This window comes from Pteropus medius, unplaced genomic scaffold (genome assembly GCF_902729225.1).
Source record: "Pteropus medius unplaced genomic scaffold, Ma_sr-lr_union100, whole genome shotgun sequence".
NCBI lineage: Eukaryota > Metazoa > Chordata > Mammalia > Chiroptera > Pteropodidae > Pteropus > Pteropus medius.
In genome coordinates this window covers 13,426,299-13,443,819 of record NW_024340692.1, presented here as the reverse complement: position 1 = coordinate 13,443,819, position 17,521 = coordinate 13,426,299, and the positions used below count along the sequence as shown (strand labels likewise).

General features: G+C 34.0%; 1 protein-coding gene across 8 annotated transcripts in view; it reads right to left on the bottom strand.

The window, feature by feature from the left end:
• The window catches only part of RFX3 (regulatory factor X3), a 252,018-nt gene that overhangs the window by 23,587 nt on the left and 210,910 nt on the right, over positions 1-17,521 (bottom strand). For all 8 annotated transcript variants that reach the window (XM_039885934.1, XM_039886267.1, XM_039886016.1 and 5 more), the window contains 4 exons: positions 15,452-15,549; positions 12,157-12,306; positions 8,731-8,939; positions 4,232-4,385 (listed from right to left, as the gene is read on the bottom strand). In XM_039885934.1, the coding sequence (XP_039741868.1) occupies positions 4,232-4,385; positions 8,731-8,939; positions 12,157-12,306; positions 15,452-15,549 (611 nt within the window). The remainder of the gene's footprint in view (positions 1-4,231; positions 4,386-8,730; positions 8,940-12,156; positions 12,307-15,451; positions 15,550-17,521) is intronic.

Below are 17,521 nucleotides of genomic sequence, written 5' to 3'. Positions count from 1 at the left end.
TAATATTTTATATGTTTGTATACTGCGTCTATATGTAAAACATGTATTGGTCTCTCTTGCCTTCCCAACTCATGCATTGAATTCACATTAACGACAAAATACAATAATTGTCCTTAAGGTATTTCGAAAGGGAAAACTTTTTTCCTTGCTTCTAGATCTATTTCGCTATCTGAGTTGAGGAACATGCCCACAAATTTCCTAAAGAAAGCACCCACAAAAGCAAAACAAAGTCCAGCTAAGTTTGTGACTATTTTCCAGGTTCTCCCACACTGATTTCTGTACTGTTCTTGCTCCAATCTCACCCCATTCTGCAGCACATAATAAAAATTGTAGATTAACAGCAAGAACTCTGGTGCCAAACTGCTTGCTTTTATAACCTGAATTTATAACTTTGCAGCTATGTGACTTTGAGCAAGTTATTTGAAGGCTCTATGTCTCATTTCATCATCTGTAAAATAGGTTAATAATAATATTTGCTCATAGGGTTGTTGTAAGTTGAGTTAATGTATATAAAGCACTTAGAACAGTGCTACATGGGTGTTGGCTTCACCTGAATTTTTTGGCTTTCCATTCTAATCAAATTCTCTTATCTGCTGAATTTGATGGGGGTATATTTGGTCTCTCTGGTGCATGAACCTCAGATTTCCCATGAAAATTTCCCCCTTGGCCATGCTCCCTTCCATTTCAGGCAGGAACTATGCACATAATTCCCTGTGCCTGCAGTGGTTCTCCACCCCTTACCTCCAAATTCTCACTATCTTCACATAGTTAACTCCTTTAGATCTCACTTTAAACAACTGTTTTTGAGAGAAGGCTCCCCTAGTCCTCCAGGCTAGAATAAGTGCCTCATGACCCTGTTAATTTTTCTGTATAGCACTTATCAGAATTTATAGTTATGTAGTGATGTGAATATTTAATAAATATGTATCTTCTACTAAAATGTAAGCTTCATGAATGCAGGGTCAAAATTTTTTGTTCATCATTATACCCTATAATCTTTATAGTGTTTGGCCTAGAGGAGGTCTATGAGAAATATGGGTTAAATAAATGAATAAATTAATTTCAGAGATAAGTCTTGGGTTCAACATAAATGAAAATGATTTGTCCAAGATTACACTACTATAAACGACAGAACTATAAGTAGAATTCAGTTCTTCTGATTCAAAGTCTGCTATTATTCCCAGGCTTTAAATCCTAAACTATACAAAGAACCCTGCAATTTCTGTTGTGCGAGTTCTAGAATAAAAAGTAAAAGTACAAATCAGAAAGTATAGATCTAAGGTAGTCTGGGGAAATTAGGCCTCCCTATGTAACTGATATTTAGGATATGAAGCAGGAGTTAGAGTGGGCAAGGAGAGCTGGGACAGAGGGTTCCAGGGAGGAAGAACCATTTACACAGAAGTCCGATGATGAGAGAAGCTTGGTGAATAAGAATAAGATTGCTGTGATTGCAACAGCAAGAGTAGAAAGAAGGGGCTGAGGTATGACCAAAGAGGCAGGGCCAGACCTTCTGTACCAAAGAAAGATTTCTGTTTCTTAACTAACAGAATAGAAAGCCACTGAAGATTTTAAGCAGGGATAACACAATCAGCATTGCATTTTCATGATACTGACTGCTCTACTGGGGCAGAGGTGTTGGGAAAAAGCAGACTGAACAATTCATTGGATATGAGGGTCTACTAAAAAAGAAATGTTAAAGATGACACTCAGGTATCCAGTATAATCATGGAGGATTGTAGTATCATTTACTGAGAAAGGGCCATTAGTAGACAGATGAACAGTTTCATTTTATTAATTGTATAATAAGTTCTCAATAAATAGTGACAATTATTGTTTTTGTAGTTGCTGTTATTGATGATTCAAAATCATTTAATGTGATTGATGGTAATGGATTTCAGTGGATGTTGTCCTGAGGTGTTGCTCCCACTGTATACATGGCACTTCTGGACTTGGTGTTTGGAAAGGGCAGTCACCTAAGGGGCTAAGAGTGCAACTGAGCCTTGATATGAAAAAGTCTCTTCTGCCTCCAATCCAATTTCTAGGGAAGGCTTAGTATAACATGTGAGGACACATGAGAAAATAGCATTCCTTTTTTTTTTTTCAATTTCCTTCTCCTTTTCCAAGAAGCAAGACAGTTTAGATATGATAATATGACCAGTGCCAACCTGTTTATCATGGCTAACAGGGGTATGAAGCATCGATGTTGTATGGGGAGATCAAACTTATAAAATTAGCCTTAACTAGCCTGGGCTGAATAATGTATGAGCAGAGATAGCTCAAAAGATTTTCCTATAAATGGGGTAAGGAGATAGTAAGCAAAGAAAGCTTAGATCTTTGATATAACCAAAGGTGTTTCATACCTTATTTTCTGATCTAGATTTTATTCCTGTCATATTTGTGCTTCATTTGGAAATCTGCCATATTCATTTACACTGTCTAGATATATATATATATATATTTTTTAAAAGTATTGTCTATTAGAATGATTAGTTGGCAGTATTGACTATGTAAGGCCACCATCATTTTCATTCTAGGGAGCCAGCATTGCCTGTAAAAGCCAACAAGAAGCAATGGGAAGGTTGCTGAGCCTTTGCACACTGTGGCTTATAACCACTGCCTTTGTTCCCTGAAGATGCCAAGAAAGCAAAGGCCATTTAGTCACATGGCGCTAATGAGAATTCCTGTTGTCATTATCCTGATTACCCTATTACAGAAGTCCTGAAATATATGAGGTAGGTGGCAAATGTGTTAAATATGCCAAAAAGCATGTCTATTTCAGAAGTTTTAAACCCTTGGTTGAGAAATTTTACAGTACTTAATCTACTTGCCAACTGGGCATTTTGCAACAAGGCATCTATAAAAGAACTAAAGAAAGAAGCATTAAGGGGAAGTCAAATATAAGAAAAGTCCAGTTGTTTTGGTCACATGAGGTCCTGCTTACAATTTAAAAGCTACAACGATTCTTGCTTAGTCACACACATATATAATTGGCATCACTTAAGCACAATCACCATTAAGGAACATCATAAAAACACATATAGAAAAGCATACAACAAGACATTTTAAAGAAGAGAAAGAAAAGAATATTTTAACAAACATTCTGAATAAGTTTAACATGTATTTTATTTATATTAAACTACTTATAGAGGTCCTTCAGGTATTTTAATGTATTTTTAAATTATACTTTTACTATCATATTTATTAAACTAGGAAAAGAATTTCACATTTATTTTCACGTTTTATTTAAAAAGGCACATAAACATAGTTTAAAAATTAACTTTTCTTCTTTACTGCTTGGGTTAATTTGTAATATTGCCTAACCTGGTATAATCTATCAAGAGCTCAAATAATCCCAATTCAATACAATAAAACGAGCCAATGCTGAATCATTTGAGTATGTGTACCTATTCCTAATTATATTTACAAACTCTTGTTTATATTAACTTTAGGGTTTTAGCTTTTTGACACTTGTTGAAAAGACATTTTGCTTACTATCTAAAAATTCTGAAGAGATTTTTTTCTTCACATCTTTAGTGATTAGAAGCATGAATTTGAAAATCAGAATGAGTATTCAAAACAGATCTCCACCACTTACCACCTATATAACCATTTAATCTCTCTGTCTTAGCTTTCAACTTGAATCTTAGATGCTCATTTGTAAAACAAGAAGAAATAGTACCCATCTCTAATAGTTAAGTGTTAAATGCTTTGTTACATTTAAAGGGCTTAGAACTGTGTCTGGCACATAGTAAGTGCCCCCAAAATGTTAGCTATTATCATCATCATTATCATTGCCTTCTAAAATGGAATTATTCATTTTAATTTTTGGACACTGGGAGATATATATTTAACACTACAAAATATATATTTAACTTTTCCTCTGTATTCCTAGCCTTTAGTTTTATCAGGAGCACCAATCTTTCTTATTTTCCATTCAAAAAAGTTTTTTTAGTCCAGTGATTTTCAAACTTTTCTTTTAGAAACCTTTATAACATATTGAAATATTTCATGAACTTCCATATAATATAATCTATAATTTTAGAATTCATTGATTAAGAAAATACATATGAACAAAGAGATTTAAGGATTCCTTGAAATAAATCCATAGCCCCTTCAGGGTCTAAGGCTTATTGGTTAGGAACCATTGTTTATATCAATAAGTAATATATTTAGACTAAAATGTAATTCAGGTTAAAAAAAAAAACAAACATGTCGGTTGTCGCTCTCTTACCTCGCCCATGACTGCTATGGGTGTCTCTCCTGTTGCCTGAGCAACACGATGCTCTACTAAGTAGAACATATACTCATCGTAGAGTAGACGGATCAGGTGGAAGGAGCCAAAGCTAGCAGCACTACGCAAGGTTAGGTCCCGAATAACCATTGAGCTGTTCCAAGAGAAAAGAAACACATACAGTCAGTATTAGTGACCAGAATGACAGTTCAATTTACTTTTCTTCTTAAAAGAAGTTAAGTTGGAGGTCTGAAAGGATGATATGACACACAATCTGCCACAGAATAATTTCATTATTGAAAGCAGTTGGCTCGACTCTTTGAAACAGGGTGGTAAAGAGGTCATCCTGAGACTTGGTTAATTTTTATTAGAGCCATTTTACTGTCATAGGTAAGTCTGCTGACTATTAAGCTCCCAAATGGGTCAGAAATGAATATAAAATATTTTTGAAAGGTTGACAACTCATCATCACCATAAGAAAAAGCAACTCAAAGCGAAAACCTTATTGAGGGTTCAGCACTGTGTTACCACTTCTCAGTAATAGTGATTTTAGTGTACACTTTGGGAAAATATATATTTGCACCACACTGAAGTTTCAAAATATGCTAGGCAACATTCTTTCTGAGGAGGTGAAATGTAAGCAGGAACTGGACTGATGTGAGAGAGTGAGCATGGGAACATGTGAACTTTCTCAGCAAAAAGGAGAGCAAATGCAAAGATTTTGAGGCAGAACTACGTTTGATGTGTTCAAAGAACAGCCAGGAGGCTAGTGTGGTTGGAGGACAGTGAGCAAAGAGAAGAATACGCAGTGGGGTCTGGATGTCACCAGCAGCACTAATACCAACTTCTGTTGGAAAATGAAAGACAAAAATCTCCTGACTTTCAGTTATAATACCTAGTTACCGTTTAAAAATACCGATTAGCATGCCATGAAGTTACTGTCATGTTTGAAAAAGAATCAGTTGAATTATATTACTAATGCTATGTTTATTTTATTCTCTCTGTGTTGGGCCTCTGCCCTATGAGGCAAGTATGAAATGACACAATTAACAGTTTAATTGGAAACCTATTGTCCGATTTGGACTTCTGTAAGGTATTTGCAAAAATTGACTCCATCGAATTTCATGCTGCTAAATTACTACGAATTCAACTCCTTTTAAAATCAGTTATAAATGTTAAATGTTAATTATTTTATAATGGATGAGAAATACCCTTGCATACTTATCTTATAATTCATAGTGTGGAAACTGAAACATTTACCCTAACACATATACTCAATCTACCCTAACACATATACTCAATCTTTGTGTATTTGGGAGTATATCACACCTTTCCTAAGAAGAAAGGTAAGAACATCATACCAATGACCCCTATTTGAATTCTTTTGTTTCAAATAATGCTTACAGTTGATTCCCAAAAACTATTACTTTTTGGAATATTTATATATTCTCCAGTTGTAGGCAAACTAGGTTCCTTGTGCCCCTTTTCAAATCATTATCAAAGCTATAAATTTTATTCCTTAAAAATGGAATATTTGGTTGACCCTCAGAGTGGCCCTGAGGAACGCTGTGTTCTGTTATCCACAAAACATGCAAGCTGAGAAATGGCCCACATAACTTCTCCATTTCTGTTCAAGAAAGACAGATTATTTTTTTTTTCCTACCTCCCAGGGAGCTAACAGTAGCCATTCAAAGCCAGGTTAGGCAAAGAGAGGACCCCATTCAGAAAATAAGGTGTTTGCAGAGATATATCAATTGCCAGTTGATATCATAATCCTTTGTCAGTCCATTTGTATATTTGTATGCATGTAAGTATATACACAGAATTTTAGAAATTATGAGATTAACCGACTTCAGAACATCAAAAGTCTGTATACGTGACTGCCAAATTCTTATTATAATGCCAAAAACATTAAAAAAAATACTCTGCAGTTCTGTTTCTTTGATGGTTTGTGAATGCGTTTGCATTACTCAATGTGTTCTTATGCCTTAGTTAAAAAAAAAAAAAAAACAGTTCCTATTTTAAAGGATCTTAAGTTTCTAAGCTATTGATTTTGCCTACCAGCAGGAGGTATGCATCTGTCTGAATATGCCTTTCTTTCTGTTGCCCTGAACTGTATGCCTTCAAGTCTTTTTGAAATGAAAATAATAACCATAATAGTGTCTAATAATAACAACCCAATTATCCCCAACTCAGGGAGGACAGAGGGCAGACAAGTGATGATCTACTGGGTTTGTATATCTGCAAGAACAAGAAATAGAAGTAAGTAATTTTCTCTCTTTTCAAGTTACCTGCAACAGATCTCTGTGGAGATGAAGGCTCCAAAGGTGCATTTCTAAATGGTATCAACTGAATACAGGAAAAAAATATAGGAAGGAGTAAGGGTAGGTCTGACATAACAACATAAGAAAGCGGTAAGAATAAAAAAAAAAAAACCTTGCTTTTTCTGATATAGAGGATGTACTCTGCTTTTGGTAATACAGGTTTTGGAACAACCAGCTGGTATAACTTCTGTTTTATTAATCACTCATGAAGCATATATACCATCTATATAATTTTCTGGGGAAAAATATGGATGAATAAAAAATCAACTTGGAAACAAATGGGGAAATACCTGAAATCTTCTTAAGAAATATTCCCAAATTAAAATTTTGAAGTCTATTATTTTTACTACTGTTGCTGCATCTACTTTGAGCACTGTGGCAATTTTCTAAATCTTCCCCATGTATCTAGGGAAAACACATTTCTCATGAATACCCAGATCTAAACCTAGCACTGGCTTTACTGAAGTATACCCATGGGTCACAGAGTCAGACAGCACCTTAATAAGGTGCTTCTCAAATTATGTGGGCTAAAGGTATTAAATATATGTGAGATAGAACTATGGAATTAGACTTTCAAAAAAACAAACAAAAACCAAAAATCTAAAAACCAAAAGCACAACAACACAAAACTGGCAGGCTTTCTTTTACTGCATTTGATCCTGGGCTAGACACTAGAAAACTATTTTCAGAGTATAAGGATACTCTATCTCTTAATTAAACATATATAGCAGACCCTACAGCTCTACTTCTGTTTAAGAAATAAGAATTAGACCAAATCAGTTACGAAAAAAAGAAGTCACTTACAATAAAAACCAAAGCAACTACCATCATAATTAAAAGATCTCTGATTCCATCTTTATAAAGGTGATCAAAACAAGGTGGAAATCCTATCGTTTGGGCTTACTGGGTTCCTAAACCTCATTACTTTTTATTCTTTCTCTCTTCACAACTGGCTTTGGATTCACCACTGATGTCCAAATGATAACCATGGTGTACCCATAGTCACTGTCAGTGGTATGTCCTGTGGTTACTACTTTCTGACATGTGCATGGCTGCACAGGATCGAAATTAGGGACCTGCCTAAACCTTAAAGTAGATGTAGCTTTCAGGCCCAAGCCAGTGGGGCCATCTTTATCAAAAGGAGAAAAATGAACTCCCACATGAAATGGAACACCATGTGTCAATTCCATCCCAAGTATATTTGGTATATATGTCAACCTAGGCTCTGTTTTTAACCCTTGGGGTCAATAGCTCATCCCATTTTATATCATATATCAGGTAATCTGAAAGCCTTTCTTTTCCAGGGTTCTTCAGTGTCTGAATTGGACAACAGGTTGCCAATTAAACTGTTAATTGTGTCATTTAATATTTGCCTTGTAGAGCAGATATAAATATACATTTATATCTCCATTATTTGAGTCAAAAAGTGATTCACTTTGTATCGTTTACTAGATCACTGGATATTAAACTGGCTATGCATTAGAATCATCAGGAATAAGTTTTTGAAAAATTAATTTCTGATTTATTCCCAATCACTACTTTCTATCAAGATTTTGATTCAGTAGGTTTTGGGAGATTTTTTTTTTTTTACACTAATTCCATGTGCAGCTAAGTTTGAAAATAGCTGTAATCAATCAAATTAAGAAATTAACTAGATGGTTCTGTGCATGCATCAGAATCAGCATTTTCAAAAGCACAGATTGCTGGGTTTCTGATTTTGGTATAGTCCACAGAGAGATCTGAGAATTTGCATTTCTAACATGTGTCCAAGCGATAGTAGTGCTACTGGTCTTTGAGAATCAATGAATCAGAGAATAAAAAGAAGAATGGTGCTAAGTCCTCAAGAAAGAAGCCGGAAGATGCATGTCTCCAGATGGACGGCTGGAGCCCTTTTCTGTCTGTGGCTGGACGTGTTATCTAGACTGGAATCTTAGATGTTTCCATCTGAGAATTCTAGGACTTTGAGGCTTTCTTTTCCTAGCAGAAAGCTAGGAAAGCTTATTTCCATAAGCTTCCTGGTACAATTCCGTAACGCTGTCCTCAATGAGTTGGGTTGAAGATAATCACAATAGGAATTTTCTTCGCTTATCTATTTTCTTTCGTCTGGGGAGCATGTACATATACACATATTTGCCGACTATGAAAAACAAAGCTTAGGAAAGACTGAGATGATACCTGTAGAAAGACCATTTTAGCAGAAATTGCCTGGCAGCTTTAGGAAAACTGGGTCTGCCTTCATAGGGCTTCAGTGCTTGCATCATCACATTGTCAAGCCATGCAGCCCACTGCTCCAGGGTGCTCTGCTGCTGAAGAGTCATCTTGAAGTCTGTTTCTAGTCTCTGAACCATGTTGTCATCACACTGGCACACCCAGGAAGCCTGCTCCTGGGACAGTACACGGAAAGCAAAAGAAAAGTTCAATTCAGCATCTTTTCATTGAATGTCACCACACAAACTATATGCATGAATAGGAAATTATAATGAAAGCTTCAAACAATTTAAATGAATTAAAAAAAATGAAAATGAACAACTACTTGTCAGTTGTTAAGGAAACTGCTATCACCTTTGTGCATGAAAAAATGATGTGACATAAAAGCATGACTCAGTTTTGCTACATTAGCTAGATTGTGTGAAAGACTAAACACATGATTACTTAAGAAATATAGAAGCCTGAACCTATGGTATGTAGGGTCTTTCATTCTATTCAGTTTTTATACTGCTTTCAAAAGTTCTATCTTTCCCCTCACCCCCAATCAGAGAAACTTTAAAGCCAATTCATTTGAGAAGATTTAGGCTAATTCAGATGGATAAATAGATTTAATTGGCCAAAAGTGGCCCCTTAGGACTCAAATTGAAACAAACTCTGAATAGTACTAGGTAGAAACATATGCTGTATGACTTTTATAGACTCAGAACTAGAATCTCAAGGGCTGTCAAAGTGAGGTTATGAATACAAATTAATTCACAGAACTCAAAACAACAATAACAACAACAAAAATACTTTTGAGAAAATGTAGACAAGCTACCGGCCAAGATATTTTATTATTACAGTTTTCCTTCTGGTTCTGATTGGGAAGTTTCATGTTTGGTAATAGCAATGAAAATAGGAACTTCCAAGGCTACTTTTTAGTGGCTGCCATAAGTTTTATAATGTTTCCAGTGCTATGTTGTTTTTTTAAGATTAAAGAAAAAAACCTATACTCTCAAGGTTAGAATTATTTGGTAATATAGTATTTGACTAAGAGTCAGAAAACATGGATTTTAATATAGGGCCTGAATCAACTAAACTGACCTCAAGCAATTCATTTAATTTAAGTGGGCTTCATTTTCCCTAAGCATAAAATTAGAGAAATAAAATGTGACAATAATTTTTATGCTGGGTTCATTGTGCCCAGACAATATTTTCAAGATAGGTTCCTGTGTGTATGCGTGTGTGTGTGTACGCATGCGTGCATGTGTGTGTGTGTGGGGGTGTCTGTGAAAGTCCTAATTCTATACCCAAAACATAGTAAATATGTGTATATTTTTCTGTAAAGAGTGTCTATATCTTTCATTCCATCTGTTCTCAGAGGATGAGTTCATTCAAATCAACAATTTCAACTGAATAAATACCTAATCTCCATCTTCTGGTTCCAGCATCTCTCCTGATTCTACAAACTTTACCTATTCAAGAGCTATTTCAGTAAATTATATAAATGTCTAAGCACTACACTGTACACCTGAAACTAATAAAGAGTGAGAGAGGGAGAGAGAAAAAAAGAGGAGAGGGAGAGGGAGAAGGAAAGGGAGGTACTTCAAAACGCACACTCTATTCACTTTATTTCTCCAGGGAAATCTATAATTTCTTCTATATTACCAGATGATGATATCATCTACTATCCTTCTTTCTCTTATCTAATTAATCATAAATAGCTTCTGATTTTACTTCATAAATACCACTTTTAAATATTTTAAGTACATTTAAATGTGACTACAGAAAAATTGAAAATACAAATAATCAAAAAAGAAACAAAATATTAAGAATATCTAAATGCTAAAATTAAGAGATAACTACAACATGCTAATTTATAGACATTTTTATATGCACATTTCATATAAATTGTTTGACTTCTTTCACTTAGCATAATGTTTTTAAGTTCATTCACTCTGTAGCATGTATCTAAACTTCATTTTGTCTTATTGACCAAAATTCCATTGTGTGGATATACTACATTTTGTTTATGCATTCATCAGTTAATGGACGTCTGGGTTGTTTCCACTTTTATGTAGCTAATGTGAATAACACTGCTATGAACATCCATGGACAAGTTTTTATGTGGACATATTTTAATATCTTTTGGGTTATATCTAGGAATGAAATTGGTAAATAATATAGTAACTCTATGTTTAACCTTTTGAGGAACTGTCAAACTGTTTCCCAAAGTGGCTGCAGCATTTTACATTCCAATCAGTGTATGAGAGTTCTAGTTTCTCCACATCCTCACCAACACTTGCTACGATCTGTCTTTTTGATTATACTCATTTTAGTGTGTGTGAAGTAGTATCTTACTATGGTTTTGATTTTCATTTCTCTGGTAGATAATTATGTTGAATATCTTTCAGGTACTTATTGGCCATTTGTATATCTTTTTTAGAGAAACACCTATTCAGATCTTTGCCCATTTTTTAATTGTTTTATTTTTGGGTTATAATAGCTCTTTTTTTGTGATTCTAGTACAATTTTAAAAATCAGATATAGAATTTGCAAATAAAGTCTCAACTCTGGTTGCCATTTAGCTTTCTTGATGGCCTCTTTTGAAGCACAAAAGTTTTTAACTTTGTGTTCAGTTTATGTATTTTTCTCTTATTGTTTGTACTTTCAGTGAGCAACGACACTTTATACAGTAACAACTACTTTTATTACTTTAGTATTTGAAGTGAAATATTAGTTGGGATCCCATAATAATATTCCTAAATTAGCTATTTTTTTAAGTGTAATTTAAAGTACAAGTGAGTAGTCTGATCACAAGGTTAAAATATATATTTTTCATTTGGATAATCAAAATAACCAAACATTGCACCTAATTCTTTTCAAATGAACAAACACCAGAAACCAATAGCGAACTCTGAAATAGAGTCATTCTTAGTTCTTTCACAGTGCGGCACTATTAAGAACAAATGTCCCTTGCATGTTACAGTGCTAGGGGCTTTATGTATTATGAAATATGTAAACAATAATCTAAGATAAGTTTTATAAAGTAGGGAAAGTAAAGCCCAAACAAAGCAGTTCAGTAACTTGCTCAAGCTCCCACAGCTAGGAGACTGAAGAATTTAATCTCCTGCCTAACTTCAATGACTGTGATCATCTTTACTCCACTAACTATTTAGCAAACCCTGGTGACATATGTTGCCGTCTAGTGCTCTAAATCTTGGCAGACTTTAACCACAAAACAGAGGAGCAGTAAAGTCACAGCTGAGTAAAATCCTCCTCTTTTGGGACATTGTGACTATATATTCCGCCTGTGTATTGATGTAACTATGAAAAGAAATATGAGGATCCTAAGTAAGAAGTAAAATTGGGTGTCTTTTCTTAAAAGACACATTTTGTCAGAAAACAGAATACCTGGACATTGGCAAAGTCAACACGGTTGAGGTCATTGAGCATCTGGTTGATTTGAGAAGTGTTCTGAAGCACTGCACGAGCTGCCTGGGCCAGGTGATTGAGCGACGTATATCTTCGCAGAGTCTGGGCAAAGGCACTTACAGCGGCAACCTGTAAAGAAATCCAATTCAACTGGGATTTTTTTTCACTCCAATAAAAGAGACCACTACAAATGTTCAAATCTTTATGTCCTTGCCAAATTTTAAATGTTTTCTTCTGATACGTATTTCAAATTCATTTGGCGAGAGAGCTTACCTATAAAGTATAACATTTAAATCCTTAAACCAAGTATTATTTTCCTCTTGAGTGGGTTGAGGTCAAGACAAAAACAAACTCCCACATTCTTTGACATCTGAGTGCAGCATTAATTAAACCAGTCTTACAAGTAACTACTCATCCATGGCAAAAAATGACTTTGTCTAGGGAAATAGAAAAAGTGTTGATTTTCTTTTCTTTTCTGCTCTCTGTACTCTAAACTAGGCAAATAATTTTTTTTCTTTTTACTTGGAAAACTAAACCATGCAGCCTCACTTCCTAAAATGGATTAAAAATATACTTTTCAGAGCACTATCATTCAGACTCACTCTTATTACCTTTATTTTATAGAAACCTGGGTAATTTTAAGGTGAAACAAAGGAATTCATAATAGCCTTTATTAGCAAATACATAGCTAATAAACATTGGATACAAGCAACAATAACTACTCTTTTTCAGAATTTAAATTTCTGTAAAAGGGCCAGCCAGGAAATTTCCATGTGCCTTTCAAAAATCTACTTCCTGCCCTTATCTCTTCTGCTCTGTGCCCGGGAAGACTGACCTGAATGTACTACATTAACCTCCTCACTTATACTCTGGCTTCCAGTTGGATTTGGCCAAGACAGGTCCTGGCAGGAGACTGAAGGATGGGAATAATGAGTGGTCAAGTATTTATCTCCCTATAACCTCTGCTCTCTCTCTGTTTTGGCAAAGACAACTTTCTTTTTTTAAGGCCACTGTATTGTGGCAAGAAGAGGATCTCTTAATGTCGTACTTTCACCTCTTTCCCCTTCAGAAACAGGAATTTTCAGAGCTTCCCTCTACTGCTTGTCCCGGCGTGCTTTACCCTTCTTTTTCTTAGCTCTGTTCACATCTTAGGAAATAGACCCTTATTAAACTCTCTTCAATTATTCTCCCATTTGGATATATCATATGTTTCCTGCTACAACCCTGAATGAATCAGGTTACAATTAAATATATCAAAGACAATGCCAAAAAAAAAAAAAAAGTCTAGGTAAATATCTAAATCTCATGATCTCAAGGAAACTTGTTACAAGTACAATAGATCTAAGGAGCATTTTAACATATTTACAGGAAAATATGGTATGGTATTAAATCACTATGGATATAGATGAAGCAATTAATTAGTTTGCTGACTGGTAGAGGGTATTCACAGGTCAATGGATGCTCTATCTTGATAGTGAGATGTTTTAGGACTATGTGGAACTTGGGAGAAAAGTTCACATGCTCTCAAAAAAGTCTTACATTTTTTCAATTTCTGTAGTTTATATTAATCAAGTAGATACTATGTGCCAGGCACTGTGTTAAGTGCCTCATATATATTTCCTTGGTCAAGTCTCATAACCATCCTACTAGATACATATTATGACTTAAAGAGGTCAAGTAGCTTGCTCAAGGTCACACAGTAACTATATTACAGTGATGAAACATGAATTCAGGTATAACAATGGAAATCATAACAATGGCCAGTCATAATCTAATTATGCTGTTTCCTCTGTCAGGGTAGACTGTCTTCACTGACTGAATGTCTAGCTGAAAAAAGGCTATACATCAGTGAGAAGGAATAACAGAAGGTGTCCTCCACCAAGGTAAATAAAATCAACTCTGGAGATCAGTGAGGTGGCCAACATTACAGCTGGATTGCTATCATATGGGATGGCGCTGGGAGGGGAGGTGCTTTCAGCTATTTGAAGTATTTTTATGAATATGACTGACTGCAAATTGGAAAGCATTCCTCTGACCATCGTAATCAAATAGCACCTCCTTTTTTTGCCCACCCCAGTGTGGCACTCTAGAACAGCACTGTCATGGAGAACTTTCTACAATGGTGGAAATGCTCTACATCTGTGCTGCCAAATATGGCACCTACCATCTGCATGGCGCTATGGCACACTTGAAATGCAGGTAGTGTGACTAAGGAACTAAATTTTAATTTAATTTAAATTAAAAAATTCAAATTTAAATAGCCACATGTGGCTACCCCTACTGTATTGACAGCATGGTTATAAAATACAAATATAAAAATCTTTGTTACATGGTTATAAAATACAAACATAAAAATCAGTTTTAAATGTTCTATACATTATATCAACATTTTACATAATGCTTTTTCATTGGACACATAAAGCAAAAATCTGAGGTGGAAAATCAATGAAATGTTTCTTTCTGTATGTTTTAGAGATAGAAAGTGTTGTTGCAAACTGTTAGTCAAAGCAGAAAGAACTTATGTTCCCAAACAGACTTGTCAGCTACAAGAGCTTCAATCTATCAACTATGCCCCCAAGATAATGCATATTGTTGGAGATTAACAGTGGATACAGTAATTGACAAAAATCCATAAACGAAATTTTTGGTACCAAAGTTTAGACGGAATTAGTGCAATCTTGCCATGGGTATGCTCACAGATTAACCTCAAGTAACATGGTTAGTAGGGGACAAAATGGAGAACAGAATTCATATCTCTAGCTAAATAATCCACATTCCTGATATATACTAATCAATTATGAGATAACTGTGCACTTTAAGAAATGATTACTTGATTCACAAAATCATTCTCCCATGTTAAAAAAATCCTGAAAAAAAAAAGAATATTAATTTACACGAATTTTTCAAACATAATGAGTATAGTTAGGGACTTAAAAAATCTAAAACTCCTTTACATAAAAACTATTTGAAAATTCTAGGCTATTCTTTTTAATATTTGAAATAAGGAATCTGAAATATATATATTAGAAAAGGACTTATAAATATACCACACTTAAAATGTTTCTCTGGTCTTTTTGAAAGGAGCATTAAGAAAAACATCCCTTGTACAGGTTCTTTGTTACATAGTTACAAAATACAAATATAAAAATCAGTTTTAAAAGATCTATATATTATATCAACATTTTACATAATGCCTTTTCATTGGACACATAAAATTCACAGTTCAGAACAATTTCCTAAACACAAAAGAAAAAGCAAAGATATAAAAGCCTACCTTGGTTTGTATCATTCTCTGTGGAATATTGTTCATGGCATTGGAAAGCCAACCTTCAAGGCTTTTAGCAAAATTTCGAATGGCTTGGGTCAAGGCACCTAAATGTTAAAGAATAAAAGCAAAACGAAAAAGATACCAAAGAACATTAATCTTTATGCCAGACTAAGGGAAAACATACATACATGACATATGAAATAGCACAGAACTTATATTGTCCTCATTGATGAGACTTTATTTAGCATTATTCCTAACTCTAAAAGCATCCAAGGATTACATTTTGAGTCTTTTTTTTCTTCTAAAGCTATTTTGTTCTCAGATACTTATGATACTTTGTTGAGAAATGAAAATATTCAAACATTTTTGCTTATTGCAACATATACCAGTTGTGAATATACTTATGGAATTTTCTATCTTAGATAAAACACTTTTCATTAACATCTCTGTGCTTAAAGGCTATTTTCTTTATAAGTTCTTCATCTTGATTTTTCAAGCTCTTAGTCTAGTTTCCTTTTCTTAGTTAAAAAGAAGATAATGTAAAGCTTCCTCTCCTTCTCTAGGCATCCATTTACGCTAGAACACATCAATCAGAGTAGTTGCCACTCACTGTTGTTAAAAGTAAGGTAAAAATTAAAATTGCCTAACTTGAAAATTTTGGATAATTATTCTCCATTTCACTTGGCAGGCAGAGATAAAAGGTCAGTATAATAAAACTGCTGTCACAAAAACCAATATTCTTAAGATATTCCTAAAATAGTCCATTCCATATTCTTCACATATCTGTTAAAACCCGAAATAGGGATAGGTCCCATGAGAGTAGCTTTTTATGGTGGTCATAAAATTAGAGGCATCTCTGACTATTTTACAAGAAGGGATTGGTTTACTGGGATTGCTATATAATAGAAGACAGAATTCTTCTCTTGTTCAAGTAATTCAGTCAATAGCATTTTACTTCATCTGTGCTCAAGGCTCTATAATGTAGGGAGCAGTTTTAGACATTTAATAAATCTTTGTGGGTTCCCTATAATATGGGTAGGTATTACAATTGGTAGTCTCGTATAAGAAACAGAGAAGTTACATTTTTTTCCAAGGCTCCCAAGAATATTAATGTTAACGATAGGATTAAATTCTCTGGTTTTTCATTCTGTGCTGAAATGAGTCTTACATGCTTCTCTATTACTTTTGTTAAAGCAGGATTAGATATAATTTAGTTTACTCGAGTTACTTGCAAATGATATAAATGTTACTAATTCGATAATAAAAACAACTATTTTTTTAAATGATTTATTTAACTGGTCAAATGACAAAAGAGAAATTAAAATGGCTAAATTTTGATTAGGAAAAACACTCAAGAAGAGCAGACTCTTAACTATGATAATCATTTATTGGAAACATCAAGTTGGAAATTTCTTGAGAAGTAATCTTTTGAAATTTCCAAAGCTTTCCACTTTAGCCAAAAAAGAAAAAAAAAAGAAAGAAAAATATTTTTCTGTTGTCTTATGTACTTAGAATCATGGAGGGCAGGCATGAATGGAAATGAAAAAGAGTGAAAAAAGATTAACAACGCTTTTTGAAACTCAGTAAATTTTTTTGCAAGATTCAATTTGGCTATCTGTATTTTGCATTTTCTCCAATATATAATAATCATTTAAGCCCAAAAAAACAAGAATTGGGAAAGGTTACTTTAAAAATTTTAATATGAATCTTGTTTTATCTAGACAAATTTGATGATAGGGATATTATAAAATAAAAATATATTTCTCATATATCAAATGATTTTAAGTTTTTACTTTTCTGTACTAAATATTTTGGGCCACCTTTAATCATACCTCATTAGACATTTAAGTATTACCAGTTGAGTTCTTATACAATTCTTTACACTTAACTTTTTGTTCATTTTCAGATAAGTGTATTTTGGAACATAGTAATTTCAAGCTGACTTTAAATTAGTGTGATATGCAGACTTTTTTTGTCTAAAAAAAGGAATCCCATCTGGACAGTAAATGGTAGAGTGAAGTACTAGTAGCCACAAAATTACAATTTTTAAAAATAAAATTATGCTTGCTCTCTCTA